Genomic DNA, 27,325 nt, shown 5'->3' on the forward strand with positions numbered 1-27,325 from the left:
GCCATTTAGGGACTTTTCTCATAAGACTGTTACCTTTCTCATGAGACTAGGGTATTGCCAGTTCCTGGGGTATTAATTTGATGGTCTGTAACATTGTTTTCCCAGAGTTATACAGGCACATTAAATCCTTTTGACTTAATATGTGTTTTGTGTTTTTGTATAATTTGCGAACTATACTTGTTTATAAAAACTTAAAAAGTTGTCAGCCTTTTAAGTTAAATTATGTATTGCATTATTGAAGTGTGTGTGTGTAATTATTTGTAGTTAAGATGATTAGGTAGTTTACCTGTTTGAGAGTATGGCTTCCTAAAGTATTCTCTGATAGAGTCAAAATAGTCTGTGATTTAGTTTGTGTCTTTGAAATTTCAAGAACTGTTTTTCAGGTTCAGATCCTAGAGAAATTGATTTATGAAATCAGGATTGACAAAAGGCTGATTTATGAACTAGAATACTGGTTTTTCTTTTTTTTTTTTTTAAGTTTGTTTATTTTGAGAGAGAGAGAGAGAGGGAGACATCATGAGGAGAGAGAGGGAGAGAGAGAATCCCAAGCAGGCTCCATGCTGTCAGCACAGAGCCTGACATGGGGCTTGATCTCATGAACTGTGAGATCATGACCTGTGCCAAAATCGAGAGTTGGATGCTTAACCAAGACTGAGCCACCCAGGTGCCCCTGTTTTTTCTTTTTAATATAAGCTAAGAGATAAATCTTTCCTATTACTGGAAGGCTGTTAATCTTCTATTCCTGGTGTCAAGGGACCTGAGAAACCAAGTAATAATCAGAATTAATTGGTAAGCATAAAGTCAGAGCATTAGGAGGTAGATAGTCTTTTGGAGTAATAACCTGTCTCAGCAGGTTATGTGTGAAATATGTGAAAGTGCTTAACATGGTACCTGATGTGGTTGTTAACGATTTTCCTCAGGATTGAAACTATATCTGTTAATATAGAGTTCATCTTTCTATATCTAGTAACTAGAATATTTTTGCCTTCCAATTAGTGTTTTTTTAATATAATAGTACTAGATTAAATAGTGATAAATTCTTACTGTTTACTTTTTCCCATATGCTATACCAAACAGAAAAAATGTTATCAGGGGCACCTGGGTGACTCAGTTAAGTGTCCAATCTTGCTTTCAGTTCAGGTCATGATTTCACAGTTCATGGATTCGATCCCTGCCTGCTTTGTGCTCTGCACTGACAACACGACAGCACAGAGCCTGTTTGAGATTCTCTTCTCCTCTCTCTGCCCCTCCCACCCCCAAAATAAATAAATAAACTTAAAAAAAAATGACAGATTTCCTCAAGAAGAACATCTTGAAATTAATTAAATTTTAGTTATAATGGTGCAGGTGGAATTCTGTAAGGAAAATTATTTTCGCAGTGACTGTTTCAGTCTAATGTTCCTTCTTGTCCAAAGCAGTTTTATATGCTGATGTACTTTAGCAGTGTCGTCAAATCTTGGTGTGACATTTCTGGGAAATGTACAATCTCCCATGATGACTGTGCTGCTTTTACTGTTTAGGTATTTTTTGAAGTATAGTTGACACACAATGTTACATTAGTTTCAGGTGTACAACATGGTGATTCTTACAACTCTGTAGGTAACCCTCTACATTATGCTGTGCTCATCACAAGTGTAGCTACCATCTGTCACCACACGACACTACTACAATGCCATTGACTGCATCCCTCATGCTATACCTTTCATCCCCATGCCTTATTCATTCTATAACTAGAAGCCTGTACCTTCCACTCTCCTTCACCCATTTGCCAATTCTCCACCCCCTCCCTTCCGGCAGCCACCAGTTCTCCATATTCTTGGGTACAGTGCTTTTTTTTTTTCCTTAAGCATTTTTAGATAGATCTCCAAATCAGTCATAAACATCTCAAACTATATGAATACAATGGGTTTGAGCAAACTTAGCTGTGAGCTTTTTGCAGTTTCCATGGGTAAACTTCTGCCAGTGTGTGTGTCTAGGTGGGTTTTGTTTGTTTTTTTTAATACTTTTCTGTTTATGCCCTACTCATATTGTATTGAAAGACATCTCTAAAACAGAAAGTAGGAAGAAAATATTGAGTTTATTTTTCTGATCAAATAACTGCAAGTGTCTACTTCTTATGTTTATTTTATAATGTATTCATTGATACACATTTATTATATGCATGTTAGTTATAAATAAATGTATTAGGTTGTGAAGTTAAGGTATTTTTCCTGGTGGCATTATGTAGTAAAGTTTGGAGTCCACTATTGTTTATTTTCTTAAAATCAGCATTCTTTGTGCTTGCTTCTTAATTCTTTTTAAATGTCCCTTCTAAGTGATTCCTTCTGTTAGGAATATGTTCTTTCTTCCTTACACTTTCTTGAATTTGATAGGTATCAGATCATGATGTTTAGGCTACATTTAAAAAAAAAATTTTTAATGTTTATTATTTTTGAGAGAGAGAGAGAGAGACAGACAGACAGAGACAGAGAGCAAGCAGGGGAGGGGCAGAGAGAGAGGGAGAAACAGAATCAGAAGCAGGCTCCAGGCTCTGAGCTGCCAGCACAGAGCCTGATGCAGGGCTCAAACTCAACAGACTGTGAGATCATGACCTGAGCTGAAGTTGGCCACTTAAACCGACTGAGCCACCCAGGTGCCCCTACATTTTAAAAATGTCATCCACATCTGTTCTTCATGGTCCACATTTGTTCTTCATGAATAATGGCAACTTGTTTGGGGCTTTCAATGGGAAGAAAAAAGCTTAAGTAACACCTACCACTCCTCACCAGTAGCAGATTCTAAGTGTCTGGTGTTGCCTTTCCTTCCTAGTTCCAGGTTCAAAAGAGCAGCACCTTCAAGCATCAAAATTGATAGGCAGATTTTACATATATATACCATTGGGGTATTTACTCTAGAACTGCAGCCTACTATGTTTTAGGCATTGTTGAATTTCTGATCCTTAATTTTAAGAGATGTTTGGCATGTAAATGAAGCTTGACCTAGTTGGGTTTTTTTAAATAAAAGTTAATGAAAACCCCGCATGTTACGTTTATACCTATTTTTGGTTAAAGCACCATTTTTTTTTTGAAGTGTCTTTTGTTTTTTTTTTTTTATTTTAACTTGTTTTATTTTTTATTTTTTTTTAATTTACATCCAAATTAGTTAGCATATAGTGCAATGATTTCAGGAATAGATTCCTTACTGCCCCTTATTTAGCCCATCCCCCCTCCCATAACCTTCCCGTAACCTTCCCATAACCCTCCTGTAACCCTCAGTTTGTTCTCCATATTTATGAGTCTCTTCTGTTTTGTCCCCCTCCCTGTTTTTATATTATTTTTGTTTCCCTTCCTTTATGTTCATCTGTCTCTTAAAGTCCTCATATGAGTGAAGTCATATGATTTTTGTCTTTCTTGGACGACTCATTTCACTTAGCAGAATACCCTCCAGTTCCATCCACGTAGTTGCAAATGGCAAGACTTCATTCTTTTTGATTGCCGAGTAATACTCCATTGTATGTATATACCACATCTTTATCCATTCATCCCTCGATGGACATTTGGGCTCTTTCCATACTTTGGCTATTGTTGATAGTGTTGCTATAAACATGGAGGTGCATGTGTCTCTTTGAAACAGCACACCTGTATCCCTTGGATAAATGCCTAGTAGTGCAATTGCTGGGTTGTAGGGTAGTTGTATTTTTAGTTTTTTGAGGAACCTCCATACTGTTTTCCAGAGTGGCTGCACCAGCTTGCATGCCCAGGTTAAAGCACCTTTTTTATCTAATTTGATCAAAGGTCATATCAGCATACTGATTTAATCATGTCTGTAATGTAATATAGAAGATATGATAGATCTTCTATAGGTCTTACTTAAAAATGATGAATAGAACTTCCATTCTCAGTTCCATTCAGAGTAATTGGCAGTGTTGTGTCTTAATGTGGTCTTGAACCAATTAGTTTCTTACTTAAAACCATTTATAACTTTCTATTGCCTCCAAAGCCCAAATAAGATTTTTGGTTTCTAGGGAGGATGGTGTAGCCTATAGAGGACTAGAGGGCTCTGGATTTAGGTTAACACCTTGGCTTTGCTATGTAATGGGAAGTTTATATAATCTTTCAGAGCCTTCGGAGAGAGCATTAGATGACAAGAGTGTGAGTGTAAACTAGTTGAGAATAGTTCTGGCCATTTAGTAAACATAAATAATTATTATATGTCAGCTGTTGTCGGAATTGGGGATGGGAGGGATGGGCGTGATACCTTAACAAGGACCCACTCCTCGCCCACCGCCAAAAGTCACTGTTGTAAGAAATTGAATAAGGCCCTTCCTGATCTGTTCCAACTCTTTCTTTAGTGCCTCACTTCCTTGAACTTTAATCTCTAGCAATATGCTGTCTCAGAGTTATGCCTTTAAATATACTCTTCCTGTGGCTCTCCTGTTTGCCTTTACTCTTTCTACCAGTAAGTGGTTTCTTCTCCATGAAGCCTTCATTGTTTCTTCTTGACATTATATCGCTTTCCTCTGTACTACTTACGCATCTTACTCATTTTTTTAATGTTATGTATATTTATACTTATTTGCTCGTCATCCCTACAGGTGAGTTTCAGGCCAGATTGTAGTCATCTTTATTTACCCAGCAGTGTTAAGCACATAGCAGGTACTCAGGAAATGTTTATTGAATTAATAAATCTCACTTGTACCCTAGGTTCTCATTCAAAGATCTAAGATTTATAAAAATCTGACTGACTGTTATTAGGTATTTGTACTTAATAAAATTGTGCAATTTTAGATGTAGTGAAGTTAACATTTCTGTTGAGTGTTTATTATATTGCAGACATTGTACTTAGTGTGTCATACTAAGTGTTATTTCTTAGTATTCTCAAGTTATAGTTCATCTGTAGACATCACTACATTATCTCAGTTAATTCCCACCACTCCCAGGTCCTCAAAGAAAGAAACTAGAGAGGATTAGAATTCAGAGATAAATCTGAGTCCAGAGCTTTGTTAAATCTATAATTTAACTAAATCTGCTAAACTATCTGTTGTGCCTACTCAGAACCTCAATATTGGTTTAAAAATTGTGTATGTCCCATGCTGTGTAAATAATCTTGGAAGTCAGTGGCTAATATAGCTCATCTTCATTTAAAAAGTGCAGAGAGGGGTTCTTGAGGGGCTTAGTCAGTTGAGCATTCGACTCTAGATGTTAGCTTGGGTCATGATCCCAGTGTTGTGGGACCAAGCCCTGTTTCGGGCTCTGTGTTGAGCATGGAGCTTGCTTAAGATTCTCTCTCTCCCTCCCTCTCCCTCCCTCTCCCTCCCTCTCCCTCTCCCTCCCTCCCTCTCCCTCCCTCTCCCTCCCTCTCCCTCCCTCCCTCTCTCTCTCTGCCTCCTCCCCCACACATGCTCTGTCTCTCTAAAATAAATAAAAAATTTTTAAAAGCAAGTTCTGCCTTCATGGTAGCTTATACTGAATGCAATAAAGTTTAAAAAGTTATATAAAAAAAGTATAGAGAACACTAAATAATTTCTTAATATTCTCAAGTTATAGTTCGTCTATAGACAAGACTTTGTTACAGTTCTTGAATAAAGTAAACGTATTTTGTAGGTAATGAGCATAATTCCCAAACTCAGTATGTTATTCTTTGTGTTGCCACTATGCTATAGGGATCTGTCCAAGTCCATTATCTGCCAAATGTGTTAAAGCCCATTCCCCAATTTTTTTTAATGTTTATTTATTTTTGAGAGAGGCAGAGAGGGGCTCTGTCAGTGCAGAGCCCAGTATGGGACTGGAACTTAAGAGCCATGAGATCATGACCTGAGCCGAAATTAAGAGTTGGATGCTTAACTGACTGAGCCATGTGGGCGCTCCCCATTCCTAAATTTATGGACATTATAAATTTTTTTTTTTTACTTTACTCTCTTTGTAAAGACTTTAATTCAGTCATGTAGGGGTTTTTTTTTGGTTTTTTTGTTTTTTTTTTTATGGAGACTCATGTAGTCTTTTGTAGTTTTTATGGGTATCCTACAAATGTACCATATTTTCATAATTTCTGTTTTGGTTATAGTTATGTTATGAGTATATGAGAGTCATGAAGGTTAGTTGAGTTTTTTGGGAGCTCATTTTAATCAGTGTTTCTTAACCTCAGCACTATTGACATTTTAGGCCAGATATTTTTTGATTTGGGAATTTGTTCTGTGCATTGGAAGATGTTCAGAAGTATCCCTGGCCTCAACTCACTAAATACCAGTAATGATCCCCCGAGTTGTGGCAACCAAAAATGTCTCCAGACGTTGTCAAATATCCCCTGGAAGACAAAATTACTTCCAGTTGAGAACCACTAGTTTAAAGAGATTTAGAACCACGAAAAGTAGATTTTTTTTTTCTAGTTACCCTCCCCCCACTTTGAACAGTTTTATTGAGGTATAAGTCATATACTCTACAACCAGTTAAAGTTTATATTCAGTGGCTTTTAGTATATTCACAGTTGTGCAACCATTACCACAATCTAATTTTAGGACATTTTCATAACCTCATAAAGAAACCCCAGGCATATTACCAGTCACTTCCCATTTCTCCTCCCTGTCCCTGAGCCCTAGACATACCTGGTTATCTTTTTATTTTTAGAAATATACACTCTGCTTGTCTGTTTTAAATCATTATAAAGCAAACCAGTTTCTATTTCAGAGTATAATTATTTATTGAAAACTATTTGAAATACAAGACTTACATTCTTTCCTATGTATACATTTAGAGGCCCTTAGACATTTGTTTAGGCAGACTCCCAAGTTTCATCTGTAGAGGAAATAAATCCCAATAGTCTGAGTTAAGACTCATTTTAGTATTATTCGGAAGAGTAACATTTTATTCTTGTGTTGCCACCCCACTCAATGGAGACTCACAGCAATAATAATAGCTAACAAATAATGAACAGTTCTGTGCCAGGCGCTGTGGTAAGGGGTTTGTAAAAATTAACTCGTTTAATTCTTACATTAGCTCTTGGAGTTGGGAGCATTCCTTTATAAATTGGGTTTTTTTTTCCCCCCTGCTATTCCAGACCTGATATGGAGAAAGAACTATGTTGAAAGAAAGGATCATTAGAAGGCATACACTCATGCACTTCAGAGTCTCTCTCTCTCTCAAAATTAATAAATAAACATTAAAAAAACATATATTTCCTTCTATTCAGGTCTTAATTTATGTCCTTTATGTCTTCTTCCTTAAGACCTTGCATGTTTCTAATTAGATTGATTCTTAGGTATTGATGGTTATTATTGCTGTTGTAAATGGAATATTTTTTCCTTTTATTTATTTATTTTTGTTTATTTATTTATTTTGAGAGAGACAGAGACAGCGCGAGTGGGGGAAGGGCAGAGAGAGAGGGAGAAAGAGAATCCCAAGCAGGCTCTGCACTGCCAGCCCAGAGCCCAATGTGGGGCTTGAACTCACAAAACCATGAGATCAGGACCTGAGCGGAAACCAAGAGTCAGATGCATAGCTGACTCAGCCACCCATGCATCCCATTTTCTTTTATTTTTTTCAGTTGACTGTTGCTGTTATGGAGGAAAGCATATTCTGATTCCCTCCCTTCCCTGTTGGTTTTTAATGTTGATCTTGTATTTGGCCATCTTGCTGAAATGTCTTATTTGTTCTAATAGTTTGTTGATTTTGTAGAGTTTCTTTTTCTTTTCTCATACAGATTTGTTATTTACCCTATTGCATTGACTTATACCTTCACAATATATAGAATATTATAGGTGAGAGTAGGAATCACTTGTTAAAAACCACAGTGAGATACCAATTTTTTGTCTATTAAATTTTTTTCTTAATCTTACTGAATCTCTCTTGTGCATGGTATGCAAAAGTACTCTTATATACTTTCAGTGGAAATATAAATGAATGTAACTCTTTATATATGCCTCTATAATTTTTTAATGTGTATATAAAGTCTTAAGAGTGTTTCATGTCCTTTGACCTAATAATCTCACTTCTAGGACTCCATCTCTTGGAAGTAATAAGAACAAATATTTTTGTTCACGTTGCTCATTATTTATGTTGCTTTTGCATTACTTGGAGTGTGTCAAAATAACGTTAATGTCTAATACTAGGGTAATGGTTTTGTAAATTGTGGTATATGTATGTGATGGAATATTATACAATCATTACACTATTTTAAAAGAATTTGCAATAACTTGGAAGCACTTATATTCTTAAGTAAAAAAGAACAGAATGCAACAGAATTGTTTATTAGTAGAGTTGCATCATTATCAAAATGCCAGAACAGAGTAGAAGCACAGACACCATAATGATAATATTGATAATCTGTGGGTAATGACTATATGGATGATTTTGTTTCCTCCTTAATTCTTTTCTGTGGTGAGCATGTGTTGTTAAAATCAGAAGAAAAAACTTAAAGTGTATGTATCTGTAATACGAAGCTATGTTTACCTTCTTCAAAATATGTGGAAGGGGAGAAATCTTAGCCTATTTTATTAAATGTCATTTGGTTATAATTATTTTTTAAAGTAGACTTTTTTGAAGAGTATAAAGATCTTGTTGAATGTGGTTAACACAGATTCTGGGCTACAGCTGATAACTGAGAGAAAAGAAACAGTAGTTTCAGTGGCAGGTTGTGATTTATACTTCGGGATGTACTCCTAAATAATCTGAATTCCAGATCAATGAAGCAGGAGAGAATTGTGGTGAATGTCCACCTTATCCTGTTTCTTACTGTCTTACCACCTGTGGTCCATGTCTTTTGAAAGGTAGGTGTCATCTAGTAGTGGCCTTGTGATCTCCTGCTGGCCTACTTTCATAAGAACGCTTGCTGTGTTTGTATGGATTTTAGATTGCCATTCACTTTATTTAAAAAACATTCATTGAGTACTTCCAGTGTGCCAGGAACTTTGCTGGGCAAAGGACGTAAAACCACACAGAGGCCCTCTGTTCTGAGCAGCTTTTGTTAGAAATAATTTGTGATTAATATTGTGATGGAATGAGAGGGTTATCTGATAAGAGGCAGCAGGAATACTCAGATTCTGATTCACTCCCTAAGGTCTCTTAGGGAGCTAGGTATACTGAAATTCAAGTCAGAGTAACACTTTATTGGCTTAGGTGTAGGCCCCTCCATCTCAAAATTCAGAGAGCTAGGTTAGTCTGTATGGAAGATGCTGTCTTTCTTTACTAGTTAAATCTGCTTTCCTTTCTGAAGCTTAAATTCAAGTCTCTTAGTACTGTATTGAGGCAAAGGACCATTCCAGCTGGTGCTAAAGGAAAATGTGCAAGAAACAAAGTTTCTCCCAAATACCCATTCTAGATGTTCTTGAATATCTAGCATTCTAATACCATGCCACCTGCCAACCAACTGGTCCCTGTTACCCTTGTCCCAGTTCCTACGTTTGAAAAAGGGAGCAGAACAAAAAAGGAAAGGAATAGGAAAGATAGCTTGGTTGTTCCAAGCAGCCTTGGAATGTTTTTTACCTATGGTAGCATGGAAGGAAAAGAAAGGGTCACCCACTGTACCATCATGATGCATAGTTGTATTTCCAAGAAATTCTGAGTTATTTGTAAGATCATGTCATAAAACAGTTTAAGTGATGACAGAGAGGTTAGAGACAAGAGTTTTAAAAGAGCGTTAATAGCTTTTTCCTTCAGACATTTTAATAGTGAAGGTGTTTTGTAGCCATAAATGTATAGTTTCTATAATTACTTGTTTTTCCCATTTTCACCAGCACTGTCATTGGCACAGCTTCTTATATTTTTTAACATCTTTTTTTAAACATCTTTGTTATTTTTCCTTGACAAATTGAACAGAAAGTCATTGCAACAAACCAACCGTTTTCCCTATGTAACAGCTTCTTCCTGTGCTTATTTTTTTTTATTATCCTGATTGAATTATAAGCAGTAGTGGTCTCATTAATGCAGATTTCATTGTCTAGTGTCTAAATCATGCTGTACCCAACTTACCCTATTAAAAAAAGTGACAGTTGAGAAATTTCAGCTCAACACAGTGACAGCAGCCACTAGCACATGGGCCAGTCCTTTGTTCTTAAGTCTGACACACCCTAGCAATACGTTTTTAAGAATGGAAAACAAAGAGAGGTGTATTTAGCTCCTCAGAGACCATAATATATGATCCTTTAGAAAGACAAAACAAATAAGCATTTATAGTATCTGCATTCACCATACAATTTGTCTGCTGATATAACAAGATTATTATGCACAGGATATTATGTGAAAAGAAGGAAGAGGTATCTGACCTAGATTCAGAAAGACACTTAGCAGGAAGACTTCCCAAAGGTAATGACACATGAATTGAGTTCTGTAAGATGAATCAGCTTTTCCAAGATCAACAAAGATGGAGATTTGGGATGGGGGTTAGTCAAAACTCCCAGAGATAATCAAGAATGGAACATTTGAAGAAGTAGGAGTTCAATGTAGCTGGTGTTGAGAATGGGAATGGAGGAAGAGTACTGAGATGAAGCTATAAAAGTAAGCGAAAACTAGATTATGTATTGTGCCAAGAAATGTTGACTGTATTGTGAATTCATTGAAGACTCATAGACTTTTCGGGAACCCGATTTGTATATGCGGTATGGGATTGGAAAGGGCAAAACTGGCATAATGGTGATAAGGACCTGTGCTGTTGCATAGGTAATAGGGATGGAGAAAATGGACAAATCTGAGATATTTGAAAAGGTATACTCAACAAGACTACTGGTCAATGTAAGTAATACAGTGGAAGGAGAATAGCTTTTAGAGTTAGCTAGACTTGGATTCAAATCCCAGCTCTTGTCACTTAGCTGTTTTGTGACCTTGGGTGTTTTATGTACCTCTCAGAACTTCAGTCTTCTTAGCTTAAAATTGGGACAGTAGTATTCAGTCCATTGGGATGTGAGGAGTATGTGAAGTAATAGTTGTAAGATGTCCAGTAAATAAGCATAAAATGATAGCTACTGTTGTGGGGATGGAGGAGATGGAGGAGAGTTAAGAACGACTTCCAAGTTTTCAGTTTGGGCAATGAGAAGGAGCTAGTTTAGGAGAAGAGGATAACCTGTATGATTCTTGGACACATCGCCTGCAAGACAGCTGTTGGCCATGTTCCCTGGCAGATGACAATAAGAGTCTGACACTTGAGAGATATTTAAGCCAAAGATACAGATTTGAGAGACCTCAGCTTAAAATAGAAGTAAAATTTATGAAAGCGGATGAGATAACCCAAGGAGGGAGTTAGAAGAAATGACGGAAAACCGGAAAGTGGCCTAAGAAAGACATCAGCGTGGAGATGGTGAGAGAAGTAGGAGGAACACCAGTGGGAGTACTATCAATGAAGCACAGGCATGTAGGATTTCGAGGAGCGTGTAGGATTAGCAGCTTCAGGTGCTCCAGAGACATGAAACAGGATCAAAAAGAAGAGTATCTTTGGGTTTATGAATGAAGAAGTTGTTAGTTCTGTCATGATTTTAGTAGAGTGGTGGGTTCAACATGGAATTTTAGTAGTTTGAGGAGAGAATGGGAAAGGAGTAAAGGTAACCAATGTGGATAAATCTTTTAAAAATGTGACACAGGGGCACCTGGCTTGCTCAATCGGTGGAGCATGTCACTCTTGATCTTGAGGTTGTGAGTTTGAGTCCCACATTGGGTGCAGAGATTACTTAAAAATAAACTCTTTTATTTTCTTTTTTCTTTTTCTTTTTCAAAAATTTTAAATATCCTTATTTATTTTTGAGAGAAAGGGGGAAGGAGGAAGGGGCAGAGAGAGAGAGGGACAGAATATCCAAAGTGGGCTCTGTGCTGACAGCAGAGAGCCCGACAGGGGCCTTGAACCCATGAACCACGAGACCATGACCTGAGCTGGATTTGGAAGCTTAACCGATTGAACCACCCAGGCGCCCGAAAATAAAATCTTTTAAAAATAAAAATGTGACAGAAGCTTAGATTTAAATGCTGGTAATAGCTAACAAAGAAGAGGGGGTTTCTCAGAATGTAGGAAATTAGGTAGCTTCTTCAGTCAAGTTTTAAGAAGGAAAGAATGGTTGATTGTGTCACATGAGGCAGGGTAATCATGTATTGCTCAGTGGGAAAATTCACATTGGATTTGGCTACGAAGAGGAAGTCTGTGAGCCAGGAGTTAAGTCTTTGTGGTGGAGTCCTTTGAATGCAGACTTTGGCCAATGGTGAATGACTGAAAGTTAGCATTTTTAAATTTCTGGAAGCAGTTTGAAGGATGAGGTAGGAGATGTGGGTCCCATTTAGGCTGGTAGAGGCACAAAGTAACAAGGATCTGGACCGAGATTATGGTTCTGGCAATAGAAAGATAAGATGAATCCAAGAGCTGTTACCCTTTTATGCGCTTTTTAACTTAGCTATCACATGGATGTAATTAATGGGTAAAGGAGAAGTAGCCTAAAAGTTGACGTTTTACTGTTTTGAGTGTAGTAATAAGGAGGGTAGTAATTAGCACTTATCAAAACAGAAACAGTAGTAGTAGCAGTTTTGAAGATGAATTAATTTTTAAAAATTCCTTTATTAAGCTTTTGTTCCTGAGTGGCTACTATGTGTTGGGTGGTGTTCCATGGGCTGGAAACAGCAGTGAACTTGACAGGCAAGATCCTTTTTCTCATAGCACTTAACATTCAGAAATGAGGAGGCAAAGATAGAAAAAAGTTAAAAAGGATAAGATAATTTAAACCAGGTAAGACAAAACTTGGTGATGATAGAGAAATGGACTAAAAGGTACCGTTTTAGATGATGTGGTCAGGAATGGTATTTCTAAAGAGGAGAGTTTTGAACTTAGAATATTACTAAGGAGTCAGCTGTGCAAAGATTTAGGTGGCACGGCATTTCCATTCAGACGAGAGAGTATATGCAGTGGCCATAAGAAGGGAATGAGCTTGATTTGTTTGAGGGCTAGAAAGAAAGGTCACTGTGTCAGAAGCAGAGTGAGAGGGGAGAGACTAATAATAATTGGTGAGGTCTGACAGGGTGGGTTTAAACTTGAGCAGGGCCTTGGAAGCCTTGGTAAGGAGTTCAGTGGCTTATACTTGACTGGCAGCAGTGGAAATGAAAGAAAAGTAATACTGAACTATGTTGAACTTGAATGATCTAGGACATCTAGATGAAGAAGTCAAGAGAGTTGGTCAGACTTAAATCTATAAATTCAAGTATTTGGTATTATTCATTGGACTAACTTGCCAAGTTGTGTAGGCATTGAACAGATAAATGCCCATAATGTGGAGACTTGAGGAGTCTGAGGAAATGATCAAAGGAACTGAGGAAAATGAGCAGCCAGTGATCAGGGGATTCCTAGCACTTCTTTGACATAATGAAGGACATGCATTACCATTGCATCTAATACCCTTGCAACTTGAAAGGCATGACCAAGTGTTGTATGAGCAATAGCTGCAAAAATTATGGCCAGAAATATCTCATGACTTAAGGAATGTAAAGAACACTTACCACATTAAAATACCCACACTCCATAGGGACCAAGCTTTAAAGATTTTGTATAGTGCTGGTTCAGATAGAATTCCTGTTTCTATAAGTGCATTTATTTTGCAGTAAACAGGGAGTATGTGTATCACTGTGACTCTAGATACACAAGTAGTTTGCAAAGTTTACTTCGCCTTGGGCATCCGTAAGGAATCTGGTTTTACTGAATATGTACAACTTTTAAGTACTCAAAAGACACGTAGAGACATAATAGTTATACTTTACATGTACGTATTGTTTTATTGTTTACAGTCTTTACCCTTTAGGATCGTCAGAAAGAACTCTCTGAAGTAGATAAGGGACAGGAATTTAAGGGAGGTCAGCATTATTAGAGGTGAGATAACTTGAGGGTATCCAAGTGCACGGTCACCAAATCGGACATGAATTCAGAACTTTGGATTTTACTTGCACTGTTTTACCTATCACACCATGTTAATTCAAAGATGATCAAAAATTAAAATGTTAGGAGGAAAACTAAAATATGTATCCTTACTAAAACAATGACAAAATACATATTTTTTTATTTGTATTACAAATATTGATGCTGTACCAAAGGTTTCAGAGTGCTTTGAATACACAGAGGAGAATGAGATTGACTTTGGCTAGGAGAATTAGAGGTTTAGTTTTCACTTGCTGATTTTTATTATCTTTTCTTGATAGCTCTGAATGTTTAAAGTACTACATATGCAGCTTTGAAATAAACCCTTTATTTTATACCCAATTCTCTTGTGTTTATTTCTGCTACCATATTTTATTCTGGTGTTGCCACCCAACTCAATGGACACTCGTAGCAGTAATAATAGCTAACAAATAATAACAAATAACCAATAATGAACTCTGTGGCAGGCCCTGTGGTAAGGAGTTTTTAAAAATTAACTTGTTTAATTCTTACATCAACTCTCACAGGTGGGAACATTCCTTTATAAATAGGTGTTTCTTAGCTGCCCTTCCAAAACTGATGTGGAGAAAGAACTGTGTTGAGAGAAAGGATGATTATAAGGCATACTCCTGTGCACTTCACAGGAGATATTTTTTTGTCATATTATGTATTATTTATCATAGTTTTCCCTAAGTGAAGAAGTCAAGTTGGTATATGTACTAACCTGAGAGGTGAAGTCTGAGCTACATGAGTGAATAAAGTAGTAATGTCCTAAATGTCTATTTTATGATTATAGTGATAGTATGTAATAATCATGGGTGGTTTTACCCTTTAAAAAACTACGTAACTCAGTGTGTATAATAAAAAAAATATTTCCTTAATAAAGAAATGTTTGCTTAACCTAAAGTATCTAGGAATGAGAAATATCTATAAAACTTAATCATTCGTTTAGTTACTTTTTACTCCTGTATTTTCTTGGAGTGAATGAGATACGTTGTTTACTGTGGAAATGGATACAGCATCCTTCATCTGAGGATCTCAGAGTGCTTTTCAAATAATGTCTCATGAATCCTCACAGCACTTTGATGAGGTAGGTAGGTGGCAAGTATTGTTGTCTTCATTTTTACAGATGAGGGAATTAAAGCCAGGAGAGGGTTAAATGATTTATGTGTAGTCCCACCAATCAGACAGAGAGGCAGCCTGAACTACTTAATAAGAATATTGTATTTTAGGAGGGTTTGCATAATACAAATCATTAACCCCTTTGCTGTTGTATTTTACACAGATTAACTATTAAAACAAATATGGTAGTTTTTAAATGTCCACATGGAATTTTTTTTTATCCTTTCTTTAGAAATAGAAAACATTATAATACTCTTTCCCCCTCACCCCCAATTTTTAGGTCAGCAGCAAGGACAAGATGGAGTAAAGGTCCAACAAGCCACGATAGCTCCTGTAACTGTAGCAGTTGGAGGAATTGCTAACGCAACGATAGGTGCTGTTAGTCCTGACCAACTCACACAAGTGCATTTGCAGCAAGGCCAGCAAGCTTCTGATCAAGAGGTGCAGCCTGGCAAGAGGCTTCGAAGAGTTGCCTGTTCCTGTCCTAATTGTAGGGAAGGAGAAGGAAGGTAAATGCTCTGTTACCAACTTTATCTCTCTGGAAGGCATAAAATAGGTAAACCAAGCCGTTGGCCGGGTCCTTGGATCACTAGAATGTCACTGGCTCTGTAGCCCAGAAGTTGAGATACAATATTGTTATTACAGGGATTAAATTGAGCTAGTTTAGAAATGGAGTTTTAGTGGTCCTCCACCTTCTGCCTTCTACTTTTAGTGGCTTTCTTGTTTCATTTGTTATGCAAAAATTTTAATTTTATGGATATAAAATTCATATACTGTACAGTTTCACTCAAAGTGTACATTTCATTGGTTTTTAGTATATTCACAAAGTTGTGCATCCATCATCACAATTTTAGGACATTTTGATACCCTGCAAAAGAAACCCTGACTTCTTTAGCCCTCAACCCCCTCGGCCCCCTTTCTTCCCAACTCAAGGAAGCCATTGAACAGATTTCTGTCTTTATGCAATTCTGGACGTGCATATAAATGGAATCATACAATATGTGATCTTTTGATTGGTTTCATTTACGTAGCATAATGTTTTCAAGGTTTATCTATATTCTAGCACATATTAGTACCTCATTCTTTTTAATGAACAAATGAACGTTTCATTGTATGGATACACAGTATTTTACTTACCCATTTATCTTTTGGTGGACACTTGGAATTTTTCCACCAGTTGGCTCCTATGCTGCTATAAACACTTTTATACAAATTTTTGTGTGGCATAGGTTTTTAGTTCTCTTGAAATGGACAAGGAGTGGACAAGGAGTGGAATTAATGCTCCATGTAGTAACTCTAAGTCTAGCCACTTGAGGAACTGCCAGACTGTTTTCCAAAGTAACTGTACCATTTTACGTTCCCACCAGCAGTGTATGAGGGTTCCAGTTCGTTGCCAACACTTGTTATAATTTGGCTTTTTGATTATAAATTTCCTTGTGTGCGTGAAATGGTATTTCAGTATGGTTTTAATTTGCATTTTTCTGATGACTTCATTAGTCAGGTGTGTTTTCATGTGTTTATTGGCCATTTGTGTGTCTTATTTGGAGAAATGTCTATTAAGATCTTTTGCCTATTTTAAATTAGATTTTTTAAGTTAAATTGTAATAGCTTTATGTATTCTAGATACAAGTCCCTTATCAGATACATGATTTGCAAATATTTTTTTCCCAATCTGAGAGTTGTCTTTTCACTTTCTTGATAGTGTCCTTTGAAACACCTAAGTTTTTAATTTTGATGAAATTCAGCCTTGTGTTTGGTTGCTTCTGCTTTTGGTGTCCTGTCTAAGAATCCATTGCCACATCTGAGGTCACAGAGATTCCTCATTTTCTTGTGAGGGTTTTATAGTTTTTGCTCTTACATTTAGGTCTTTGATCGGTTTTGGGGTTAGTTTTTGTGTATGGTGTGAGGTAAGAATCCATTCAACACCATTTGTTGAAGACTCTCCCCTCCCCATTCATTGAATGGTCTTGTCACCCTTGTCAAAAATCAGTTGGCCATATAAGCCAAATAGGTTTATTTCTAGACTGTTGGTTTTATTCCAATGAGCTGTATGTCTGTCTTTATGCCTCTACCACACAGTCTTGATTACTTTGTCCTCTGAACTTTTGAAATCGGGCACTATGTGTTCTCTTTGTTATTCTTTATCAGTATTGTTTTGATTGTACAGAGACACTTGCAATTCCATGTGAATTTTAGAATCAGTCAGCTTGTCAGTTTGTTTGAGATCTTCTCTGATTTCTTTTGACACTATTTTGTAGTTTTCAGAGTATAAGTTTTGTACTTCTTTGTTAAATTTATTCCTAAGTATTTTGTTCTTTTTGATGCTATTATAAATGGATCTTTTTCTTTATTGTTCATTGCAAGTGTATACAAACACAATTAATTTTTGTGTATTAATCTTGTATCTGTAACCTTACTGAACTCTTTTTATTAGTTGTAATAGTTTTTTTTTTTTTTTTTAGTGGATTCATTAGGGTTTTTCTATATGTAAGATCATGTAATCTGCAAAAAGAGATAGTTTTCCTTCATTCTTTCCAGTCTTGATGACTTTTATTTCTTTTTCTAACCTAATTGTTCCATCCAGAATCTACAGTATAATGTTGAATATAAGTAGCAAAAGTGGACATCTTTGTTTTGTTCCTGATCTTAAGTGTTTCACCATTAAGTATGTTGCTAGCTCTGAGCTTTCTCATATATGCCTTTAATTAAGCAAGCTCCCTTCTATCCCTACTTCATTTTGTTTTTGTCATGAAAGGACGTTGGATTTTTCAGATGCTTTTGTGTATCTGTTGAGATGATCATGTAGTTTCTATCTTTTTTCTATTGGTATTAATTGATTGTCAGATGTTAAAGTACTTTTGCATTTGTGGAATAAACCCAACTTAGTCATGGTATGTAATTTTATACACACACACACACACACACACGCACGCACAGTTATATTTAGTTTACTAGTATTTTGTTAAGTTCTGCATCTGTGTTCGTAAGAGATATTGGTCTGTAGTTTTTTTTAATGTCTTTGCTTTTGGAAAGGATAATATTGGGCTCATAGAATGATTCGGGAAGTGTTTCCTCCAGTTTATTTTTGAAAAAGTTTGTGAAGAACTGTTTGTGAAGAATAATTCTTCAGCTGTTTTGTAGAATTTATCAGTGAAACTAAGTCCTAGGCTTGTGGGTATTTTTCTTATGGGTATTTTTTGACTACTAATTCATCTAATTTATCTGTTTACTTTTAAGGGTTTTTCTGGTTGATTGTTCTTGAATCACTTTTTGGTACTTAATGTCTTTTTGGGAATTTGTCCATCTCATCTAAGTTATTTAAGTAATTGGCATACAGTTATTCTTGGTATTCTTGTATAATCCTTTTTATTTCTGTAAGGTTGGTAATGATGTCCTCTTTCGTTTCAGATTCTAGTAATTTGAGTCTTTTCTTTTTTTCTTGGTCAGTCTACCTTAAGGCTTGTTCAATTTTGTTGACCTTTTCAAAAGTCAAGTCACATCAGCTTTTGGTTTCATTGATTTTTTTTTTCCCTGTTGTTTTCGTATTCTTTATTTCATTAGTTCCTGCTCTATTTTTTATTATTTCCTTCCTTTTGTTTGCTTTATTTTAGATTTAATTTGCTTTTTCCGTTGTCTTAAGATGGAAGGTTAGGTTATTGATTTAAGATATTTTTTGATGTCGGCATTTACAGCTAAAAATTTCTCTCTGGGGTGCCTATGTGGCTCAGGTCAGTTAAGTGTCTGACTCTGGATTTTGGCTCAGGTCAAGATCTTGGAGTTAAGGAGATCAAGCCCAGAGTTGGGCTCTGCACTCAAAGGGTGGAGCCTGCTTGGGATTCTCTCTCTCCCTCTTTCTCCACCCCTCCCCTGCTCACGTGAGCTTGTGCACATGTGTGTACTCTCTTTCTGTCCAATAAATAAATTCTAAAATTAAAAAATTCTCTCTTAAGCATTGCTTTACATGTATCCCTTAAATTTGGTTATGTTGTATCTTCATTCATCTCGGGCTTTTTCCTGCTTTCCCTTTCGATTTCTTCTTTGACCCACTGGTTATTTAGAAGTGTATTATTTAATTTCTAGGTATTTGTGAATTTTCCAATTTCCTGCTATAATTTCTAGTTTTATGTCATTGTGGTCAGAAAACATACTTTGCATTACTTCTGTCTTCTGTTGAGGTTTGTTTCATGGCCTAGCCATATGATTTATCTTGGAGAACATTACATGTTCACTTGAGAAGAATGTATATTTTGCTGCTGTTTAGTGGAGTGTTTTATGGATATTTGTTAGGTCAAGTTTATCAAGTGTTCTCTTTCCTTGTTGCTCTTCTGCTTAATTGTTTTATGAAGTTATCATTGCAAATAGAGTATTGACATCTCCAACTGTTACTGTTGAATTGTCTCTTTCTCCCTTCATTTCTGTCAGTTTACTTCATCTGTTTAGGTGTTCTCTTGTTACTCTAAGTGCACGTATGTTTATAATTGTTATATGTTCCTGATGGATTGACCCATTTAGCCCTATAAAATTTCCCCCTTTGTCTTCAATAACATTTGTTTTTAAAGTTTATTTTGTCTTGTATTATTAGTACAGCCACTCCAGCTTTCTTGTGGTGGTTGTTTGCATACCTTTTTCCATCTTTTTTACTTTAATCTCCCTGTATCTTTCAGTCTTTGAATGTGACCTATGTCACTGTAGACAGCATGTAGTTTGGATCTTAGTGTTTTTTTGTTTTTTCTTTAATTCACTGTGACAAAATCTGTCTTTTGAGTGTAGTGTGTAATCCATTTGCATTTGATGTTATTAATATGGTTGAATTTGTCTTTCAGTTTGCTTGTTTTTGTGTGTGTCATGTCTTTTTTCCTCCTTTGTTACTCTCTTTTTCATTAAGTGAATATAATATAGCACTTTATTTTTTTACTTATTAAAAAATTTTTTTATTGTTTTATTATTTTTGACAGAGAGACAGAGCATGTGTGGGGAAGGGGCAGAGAGAGAGGGAGACACAGAATCCAAAGCAGGCTTCAGGCTCTAAGCTGTTCAGACTCCCAAATTGGGAGATCATGACCTGAGCCAAAGTCAGATGCCTAACCAACTTAGCCACACAGCCATCCCTATAGCACTTTAATTTTGTTAATAATTTTTTCACTTATATTATTTTGAGTTATTTCCATAGTACTTGCTCTGGGCCTTATCATATACATATTGATCATTATCAGTTTAAGATTTATAGTAACTTAATCCCAGTGAATTACAGAAATGTTCTCTTTATAGCTTACTTCTTTTTGTGATGTTATTATATATATTATCCATCTGTGTTACAAACCCAATAATACATTATTATAATTATTACTTTATATAATGTCTTGTAAAGAAATTGAGAGAAGATGAGCAAGCATATCTAACTTTTGCTATGTTAACTTTATCAGTAGTTCTCTGTTCTGGATGTTTGAGTTCCTTTCTGGCATCATTTTCTTAGCCCAGTCGAGCTTTGCTCCTACCTCCCTGCTTTGTGCTGTTAATGGCAAATATATTAAATATATTACATTTCTGTAATGTTGTGGCCTTTAACAATACATTTTACACATAGTGTTTTTAAAATTACTTTTCAAATCAGGTAAGACAAGAAATATGCACTTACACTGTCCTTTGTAATTACATAATTACCTTTGCTGGTGATCTCTTGCTTGTTTGTGTGCATCTTAATTGTGTAATTACTTTCTGCATCCAGTTGATTCAACCTGAAGATCTTCCTTTACTATTTCTTGCAAAGGAGGTCTGCTCAAAACAAATTCTCTGTGTTTGTGTATCCAGGAATATCTTTGTTTCATTTCTGAAAGGTAGTTTTGCTAGATAGAGTCTTGTTTGAGTTGTTTCCTTTGAGTACTTTGAATATGTTTTCACCCTGCCTTCTAAGCTCCATTGTTCTGCTGAGAAGCGAGTTCTTATTGTTACTGCAGTTCCCTTGTAAGTGAGGAGTTATTTTTCCCTTGCCGCTTTGGGGATTTTGTCCTGTCTTTGGGTTTCAGGATTTTTTAGTACATAAGGTGTCTATTTGTGGATCTGTGCAGTTAGCCTGCTTGGAGTTTGTTGAGCTTATTGCATGTGTAGATTCATGTTTTTGAGTAATTAATTAAGTTTGCAGTCATTATTTCTTTGAATATTTTTTCTGTGGCACTTTTTCTCTCTCTCCTTCTCTCCCTCCTCCTCCTCCTTTCCCCTCCCCTGTCCTCCCCGTTCCTTCCCTCACCGATACTTGGATGTCCCACATTTCTCAGACACTCTGTTCATTTTCCTTTCTTTTCTTGTCTCTTTTTAAGTTACATCGTCTCTATTGATCTACCTTCAATTTTACTCTTCCTTCCCTTTTTTGAGTCCCTCTAGTGAATTTTTCATTTCAGTTGTACTTCTCATTTCCACAATTTCCTCTTGGTAGTTTTTTTTAACCATTTGTAACTCTTCATTGATATTCTTTATTTGATGTGACATTGTCATTATATCTTGCTTTGCTTCTTTAATCATGGTGTCCTTTAGTTCTTTAAACATATTTATAAATGGCTACTTTGAAGTCTTGTTAAATCTGCTCTCCCAGTTTCACTTGCCTGCTTTTTTTTTTTTTTTTTTTTAGTGAAGGGTCATATTCCTCTGTTTTATTTTTGGCATGTCTTAGATTTTTTGTTGGAAACTGGATGGTTTAGATAATACATTGTAGTAACTCTTAGTACTGCCCCCCACCCCCACCCCTGGTTTATTGTTGTTTGCTTGCTTATTTAGTGACTGGCTGGATTATTTTGGTGAACTTCCCTTAACTCGCCATGAAGCATGTTGCTCACTGTCGCCATGAAGTATGTTGCTCCTCAGTGGATGCAAAATTCGGTATGCTTACAGTGACCCTGGAGGACAGTGGTTTGGGCAGAGATCTTTAGTGTCCTGTCCCTAACCACACCCAGTTGTTAAACTCCACTAATTGTCCACTGATTGCTCTATTGTTTTCAAAGCCCTGAAATGTATATTGCTCTACAAAGTGATCCAATCAGATTTTTTTTTTAAAGGACTAGATCAACAGGCCTGCGCTTTGAGATTTATGAGTCTGTAGGGCTACTCCCAGCTGCCTCTTCCCTCCCTTCTTTCAGTCAGCCTAGTGAGCATAGTTTTGCCTATTTCTCCATTGTATCTATTAGTCCCCTCCCAACTACATTTTGCAACCGCCTCCACTGATTTTAAGAGCACCCATACGCTGAAGTTTTTCCACACTTTGTTTGCAAATGAATTCAGTTCTTTGGGAAGAGATTTGGAATTCTGTTACATGCTGTGCTCTCTCTGGCCAACATCTCTTTGTCATGGCTCCTGAACATAGGGTTGGGATAGTGGCACATTTCTTTCTGAGTGGCATCCCTGATCTGAGAGCTAAATGCTTGGTGGCAGGGCAGCAGCAATGGCCTCAGGCTTTCTTGACTTGCCTCTGCTGGCTTGGAAGTTCTGATGTATGCACTACAAAGGAGCTGAGTCAAAGGTGACTGGACTGCAGTATTTTCACTGTGCCCTATCCAAGGTAGAGCCAAGGTCTCAGGAGTTGGGTTTGGGTAGAAGAGAGTTCCCTACCTGTCAGTCACACTTGCCTGAAACTTAGCCTCAGCAGCAGGTAATTGGGGGTGGAATAAGAAATGTTGACCTCTTGCCCCTTCCTAGGGAGATAAGCTCAAACTAGGAGATGTGAAAAGGGAACCCTGTTCTTGGCTGCGCCCATCTGCAGTGTTTATGTGTCAAGGGAAGTGATAGGAAATTGGGAGAGAGGGTTGGGTCTTGGTTCAAATACCATAGGCTCTCACTCTTCTTACCAACTCTTAATTTTCTTGAGTATTTATTTATTTGCTATATGTTCATAGAGCCATTTCCAGGAACTGTACATATTATTTGTTTTGTTTTCATACTTTTCACTGGTTTCACTAGGGACTAGGCCAATGGAGCTCTTCATGCTTTCTTTCCTACTGGGAGTTAAACTCTGAACCGTACACTTTTAAATGGAGATTACCATTTTTTTGGTATTTGAGAAGAATTTTCAAGTGTCTTGAAAAGCTTAGAGATTTTTTCCAAAGGGAAGAGGCTGTTAGGGAAGGAACATGAAGTCCGTGGTAGAACACGAACTCTCTGAGGTTAACATGTTTTCATAACAGTTTTGAGTTTCATACATAACCCTTTTTTGATTAGAATTTTTCTGATTTTTAACTACAATTGTAGCATGATTTTAAAAACCCATTCAGAAGTGTATCATTTAAGAACTTTAATTCCCTTTTGTTTTTCTGTAATTATAAGCTTGGTGTCTAAGAGTATAATTAATGTTTGGTTTTTGTTTTTGTTAGAGGCAGTAATGAACCAGGAAAAAAGAAACAGCATATTTGTCATATTGAAGGATGTGGAAAAGTTTATGGCAAAACATCTCACCTACGAGCACATCTTCGCTGGCATACTGGAGAAAGACCTTTTGTATGCAACTGGATGTTTTGTGGCAAAAGATTCACAAGGAGTGATGAACTCCAGAGACATAGAAGAACCCATACAGGTTAGTTGTTTTATTGCAGGGTTTGTACGTTTTTAATGCTTAGATGAAAATTGGAAATATGCAAATTAAAGACAATTCACTTTACTGATTTTATGAAAGTTGTTTAAGATCAAAATTCGTGGGTCACTTGAGTGGCTCAGTTGGTTAAGCGTCCGACTTCAGCTCAGGTCATGATCTCACAGTCTGTGAGTTTGAGCCCCACGTCGGGCTCTGTGCTGACAGCTCAGAGCCTGGAGCCTGCTTCGGATTCTGTGTCTCCCTCTCTCTCTGACCCTCTCCCGTGCATGCTCTGTCTCTCTCTGTCTCAAAAATAAATGTTAAAAAAAAAAAAAAAGATCAAAATCGTTACCTCATTTCCAGGATACGTTTTATTCCACTTTTTGTGAGGTTTACTAGAGTAATTACATAACAAGGAATATATTCCGTTTACTTAACCTGTTGTATTCTTAGCATGTTGAATTCATATACATTATTTTTCGTCAGTATTTACATAGGTGAAGAGAGTTGAATTCTGATCTTATTGGTGACCTTTATTAGTTTTTGGTTTTTTTACAATTTAGAAAATTGACTAAAGTATCAAGAATAATATAACAAATATACGCCTCTCAGAATTGACAGCTGTTGATGTTATATTTGTTATTTTTTAATAAAACAAATCCTACAAAGTTGACATCGTCTTTGTCCTCTCAAAGACAACAGCCCCCATGCATTTAAAATGTAGGTTTTTAGTACAGTTTTAATACTCTTGCATATATTATTCATGCATGTGTATGTAAAATACTGTTTTGTGTGTTGTGAAATTTCACATAAATGATACAGTATCATAATTTCATTTATCATTATGTCTTGAGATCTATCCAAGTTCATATGTGTACATACAAATGTATGTACACGTTTGCTATGTAGTATTTTGTTATATGACTGCCATACTGTTTATCCATTCCTTGTGCTGCTTAAATTATCATTAGTTTTTTTTTACTATAATGAACTTTGCTACTGTGAACATACAGTGAACATGTGTGCCAAATAGAATTTTTGGATCACAGAGAATTTAATGTGTTTTGCTAAATAAGTGCCAAAGAATCTCTCAAGTGGCTGGTAACCATTTCTATTTCACTAGCAGTGACTGAGAGTTTCCGCTTGCTGTGTGTTCACCAGTACTGACTGGTGTTGACTTTTGAAAATTTTTGTCAGTTTGTGGCATCTGGCTGGCTTACTTGGTAGAGCATGTGACTCTTTATCTCAGGATTGTGAGTTCAAGCCCCATGTTGGCTGTGAAGCGTACTTTAAAAAATAAATAAATAAAAACATGCTTATTGCTTTAAAAAAAAGAAAATTTTTGTATATCTAAAATGGTTTCCTTATTTTATTTATTTATTTTTTTAATTTTGAGTGAGACAGAGCATGAGCAGGGGAGAGGTAGAGAGAGAGGGAGACACAGAATCCAAAGCAGGCTCCAGGCTCTGAGCTGTCAGCACAGAGCCTGACGCGGGGCTTGAACCCACGGGCCGTGAGATCATGACCTGAGCCGATGTCGTACGCTTAACCAACCAAGCACCCAAGTGTCCCTGGTTTCCTTATTTTTTTAAGTAGCAGTTTTCCCGGTTATCCATGAGATTAAGCATCTTTTCTTGTTGATTGATCATTTATATTTCATTTTCTGTTGATTATTTATTTCCTTGCTCACTTTTCTTTTGGGTTGTTTTTCTTTTTCTTACTGATTTATGTGTTGTAATTTCCCCCTATATTGCTAGTATTTGAACTTCTTGCTATTTTTTGTCACATGGAAGTTTTACATTTTTTAGTCCAATATGTTTTTTCTTTTGTCCTTTGCTTTTCTTATTTTTTTTAAACGTTTATTTATTTTGAGAGAGAGGGAGCAAGAAAGAGCACGCGCATAAGCGGAAGAGGGGTAGAAAGAGCAAATCCCAAGCAGGCTCCATGCTGCCAGCGCAGAGGTAGACATGGGGTTCAATCTCATGAACTGGGAGATAGATCATGACCTGAGCTGAAATCAAGAGTCGGACACTTAACCAACTGAGCCACCCAGGCACCCCTCCTTTTTTTATTTTGAATGAAATCCTCTCCTATCCCAAGATCATAAAGTTTTTAAAAATATTTTCTTCTAATGGTTTTAAAGTTTTCGTGTAAGTTTCATCTTCTTTTTCTAAGTTTTGCATAGAACAACAACCCTCTCTACTTAGAATGCCTGTATACATCTGGGTTTCAGTATTTAATTGTTGAATAAATTAGTAATTTGGATAAATTTTCAAATTAGACTAACCTTTAACTTGTACCAAGGTACATGTGGGACAAAAGAGGAAATAGAATTGGCATGTATTGATCAGCTACCATACATCACATGCTTGAAATAAATTATCTCATTTGATTCTAACAGTAACACTGAGATAGAAATTAGCTCCATTTTATGGATTAGAAAATAGTGTCAGAGAAGAAAAAATAGTTAAATTTAAAAGTGATAAAGTTACTTAGTTTGATATGTACATAAATTAGTAGGCAGAGTCTTAGTAATACTGGCTGAGTCCCTGAGTTAGCATAGTTTGAAAAAAGTTTTTAAAGGTTTCCATATGGTATTGCATTAGGATTTTTTTTTTTAATTTTTTAAAACATTTTTTAATGTTTATTTCTGTGAGAGAGAGAGAGAGAGAGACAGACAGACAGAATGTGAGCAGGGGAGGGGCAAGAGAGAGGGGGAGACACAATCTGAGCCCAGTGTAGGGCTCAAACCCACCAACAGTGAGGTCATGACCTGAGCCAAAGTCACACACTTAACCGGCTGAGCCACCCAGGCGCTCCTGCATTAGGACTTTTAATAGTGCCACCTCACCATTGATATTGGCAAATATGGTGTGATTAATCCCATAATAGTGTTGATGTCTGTTTTAAAAAAGTGCTCTGCCATTTATGTCAGTATGACAGGATGCAATGTTTCTGCTGTGGATTAGCAGTGGGACAAGTTAGAGAAGCCAAGAAAAATTGCCGCTTTCTTTGAATTTGGAACTGCACATTGTGATTTCATCATTTTATTTGAGAAAGTCTTGTCAAGTCTAAAGTCTTGTCTCACATATCCACATTCATACAGATATACAAAACAAATTTATTCAAGGACTTAAATACACATATACTTCAAAACCAAATTACTAATGATTTGGAGGCATATTTTCTTTTTTTTTTTAACTATTAGTACCATTGTAACCTACTAGCCTGAATAATCAGAATTGAATGTATTTTAAGCTTACTTTCAGTGTTTCAAACATCTTCAATACATCATGCACAAAATTGTTGAACTATTTTTTTCTTAAGGGGCAACCACTACACTAAGTAGAAATTCAGTACCTTACTATAAATGAATATATGAGTTATTTTTATTTACTGCTGAAAATAGTGCCAATTATTTTTGCTTTTTTGGGAATTTTTTTTTTTTTTAAAGCTTACTCATTTATTATTATTTATGAGTGGGAGAGGGGCAGAGAGAGAGGGAGACCCAGAATCCAAAGCAAGCTCCGGGCTCTGAGCTGTCAGCACAGAGCATGATGCAGGGCTTGAACTCACAAACCGTGAGATCATTACCTGAGGTGAAGTCAGATGCTTAACCTGGGTGAGCCACCCAGGCACCCCTTTTTAATTTCCAAATGTCACATGTATATGGTATTTAAAAATCAAGTCATAGGGTTACCATGGTGGCTCAGTTGGTAGAGCACTTGACTCTTGATCTCAGGGTCATGAGTTCAAGCCCCATGCCTGGCATAGAGCTTACTTCAAAAAATATTAAAAAAAAATTAA

At 36.4% G+C, this 27,325-nt stretch overlaps 1 protein-coding gene across 1 annotated transcript in view; it reads left to right on the forward strand.

Moving 5' to 3' along the window:
- SP4 (Sp4 transcription factor) overlaps positions 1–27,325 on the forward strand; it is an 82,746-nt gene that overhangs the window by 32,452 nt on the left and 22,969 nt on the right. Inside the window, exons 4-5 of the mRNA XM_049641603.1 lie at positions 15,248–15,476; positions 23,322–23,521. Coding sequence (XP_049497560.1) covers positions 15,248–15,476; positions 23,322–23,521 — 429 coding nt within the window. The remainder of the gene's footprint in view (positions 1–15,247; positions 15,477–23,321; positions 23,522–27,325) is intronic.

The sequence above is a fragment of the Panthera uncia genome, chromosome A2 (assembly GCF_023721935.1).
Source record: "Panthera uncia isolate 11264 chromosome A2, Puncia_PCG_1.0, whole genome shotgun sequence".
In the NCBI taxonomy this organism is placed as follows: domain Eukaryota; kingdom Metazoa; phylum Chordata; class Mammalia; order Carnivora; family Felidae; genus Panthera; species Panthera uncia.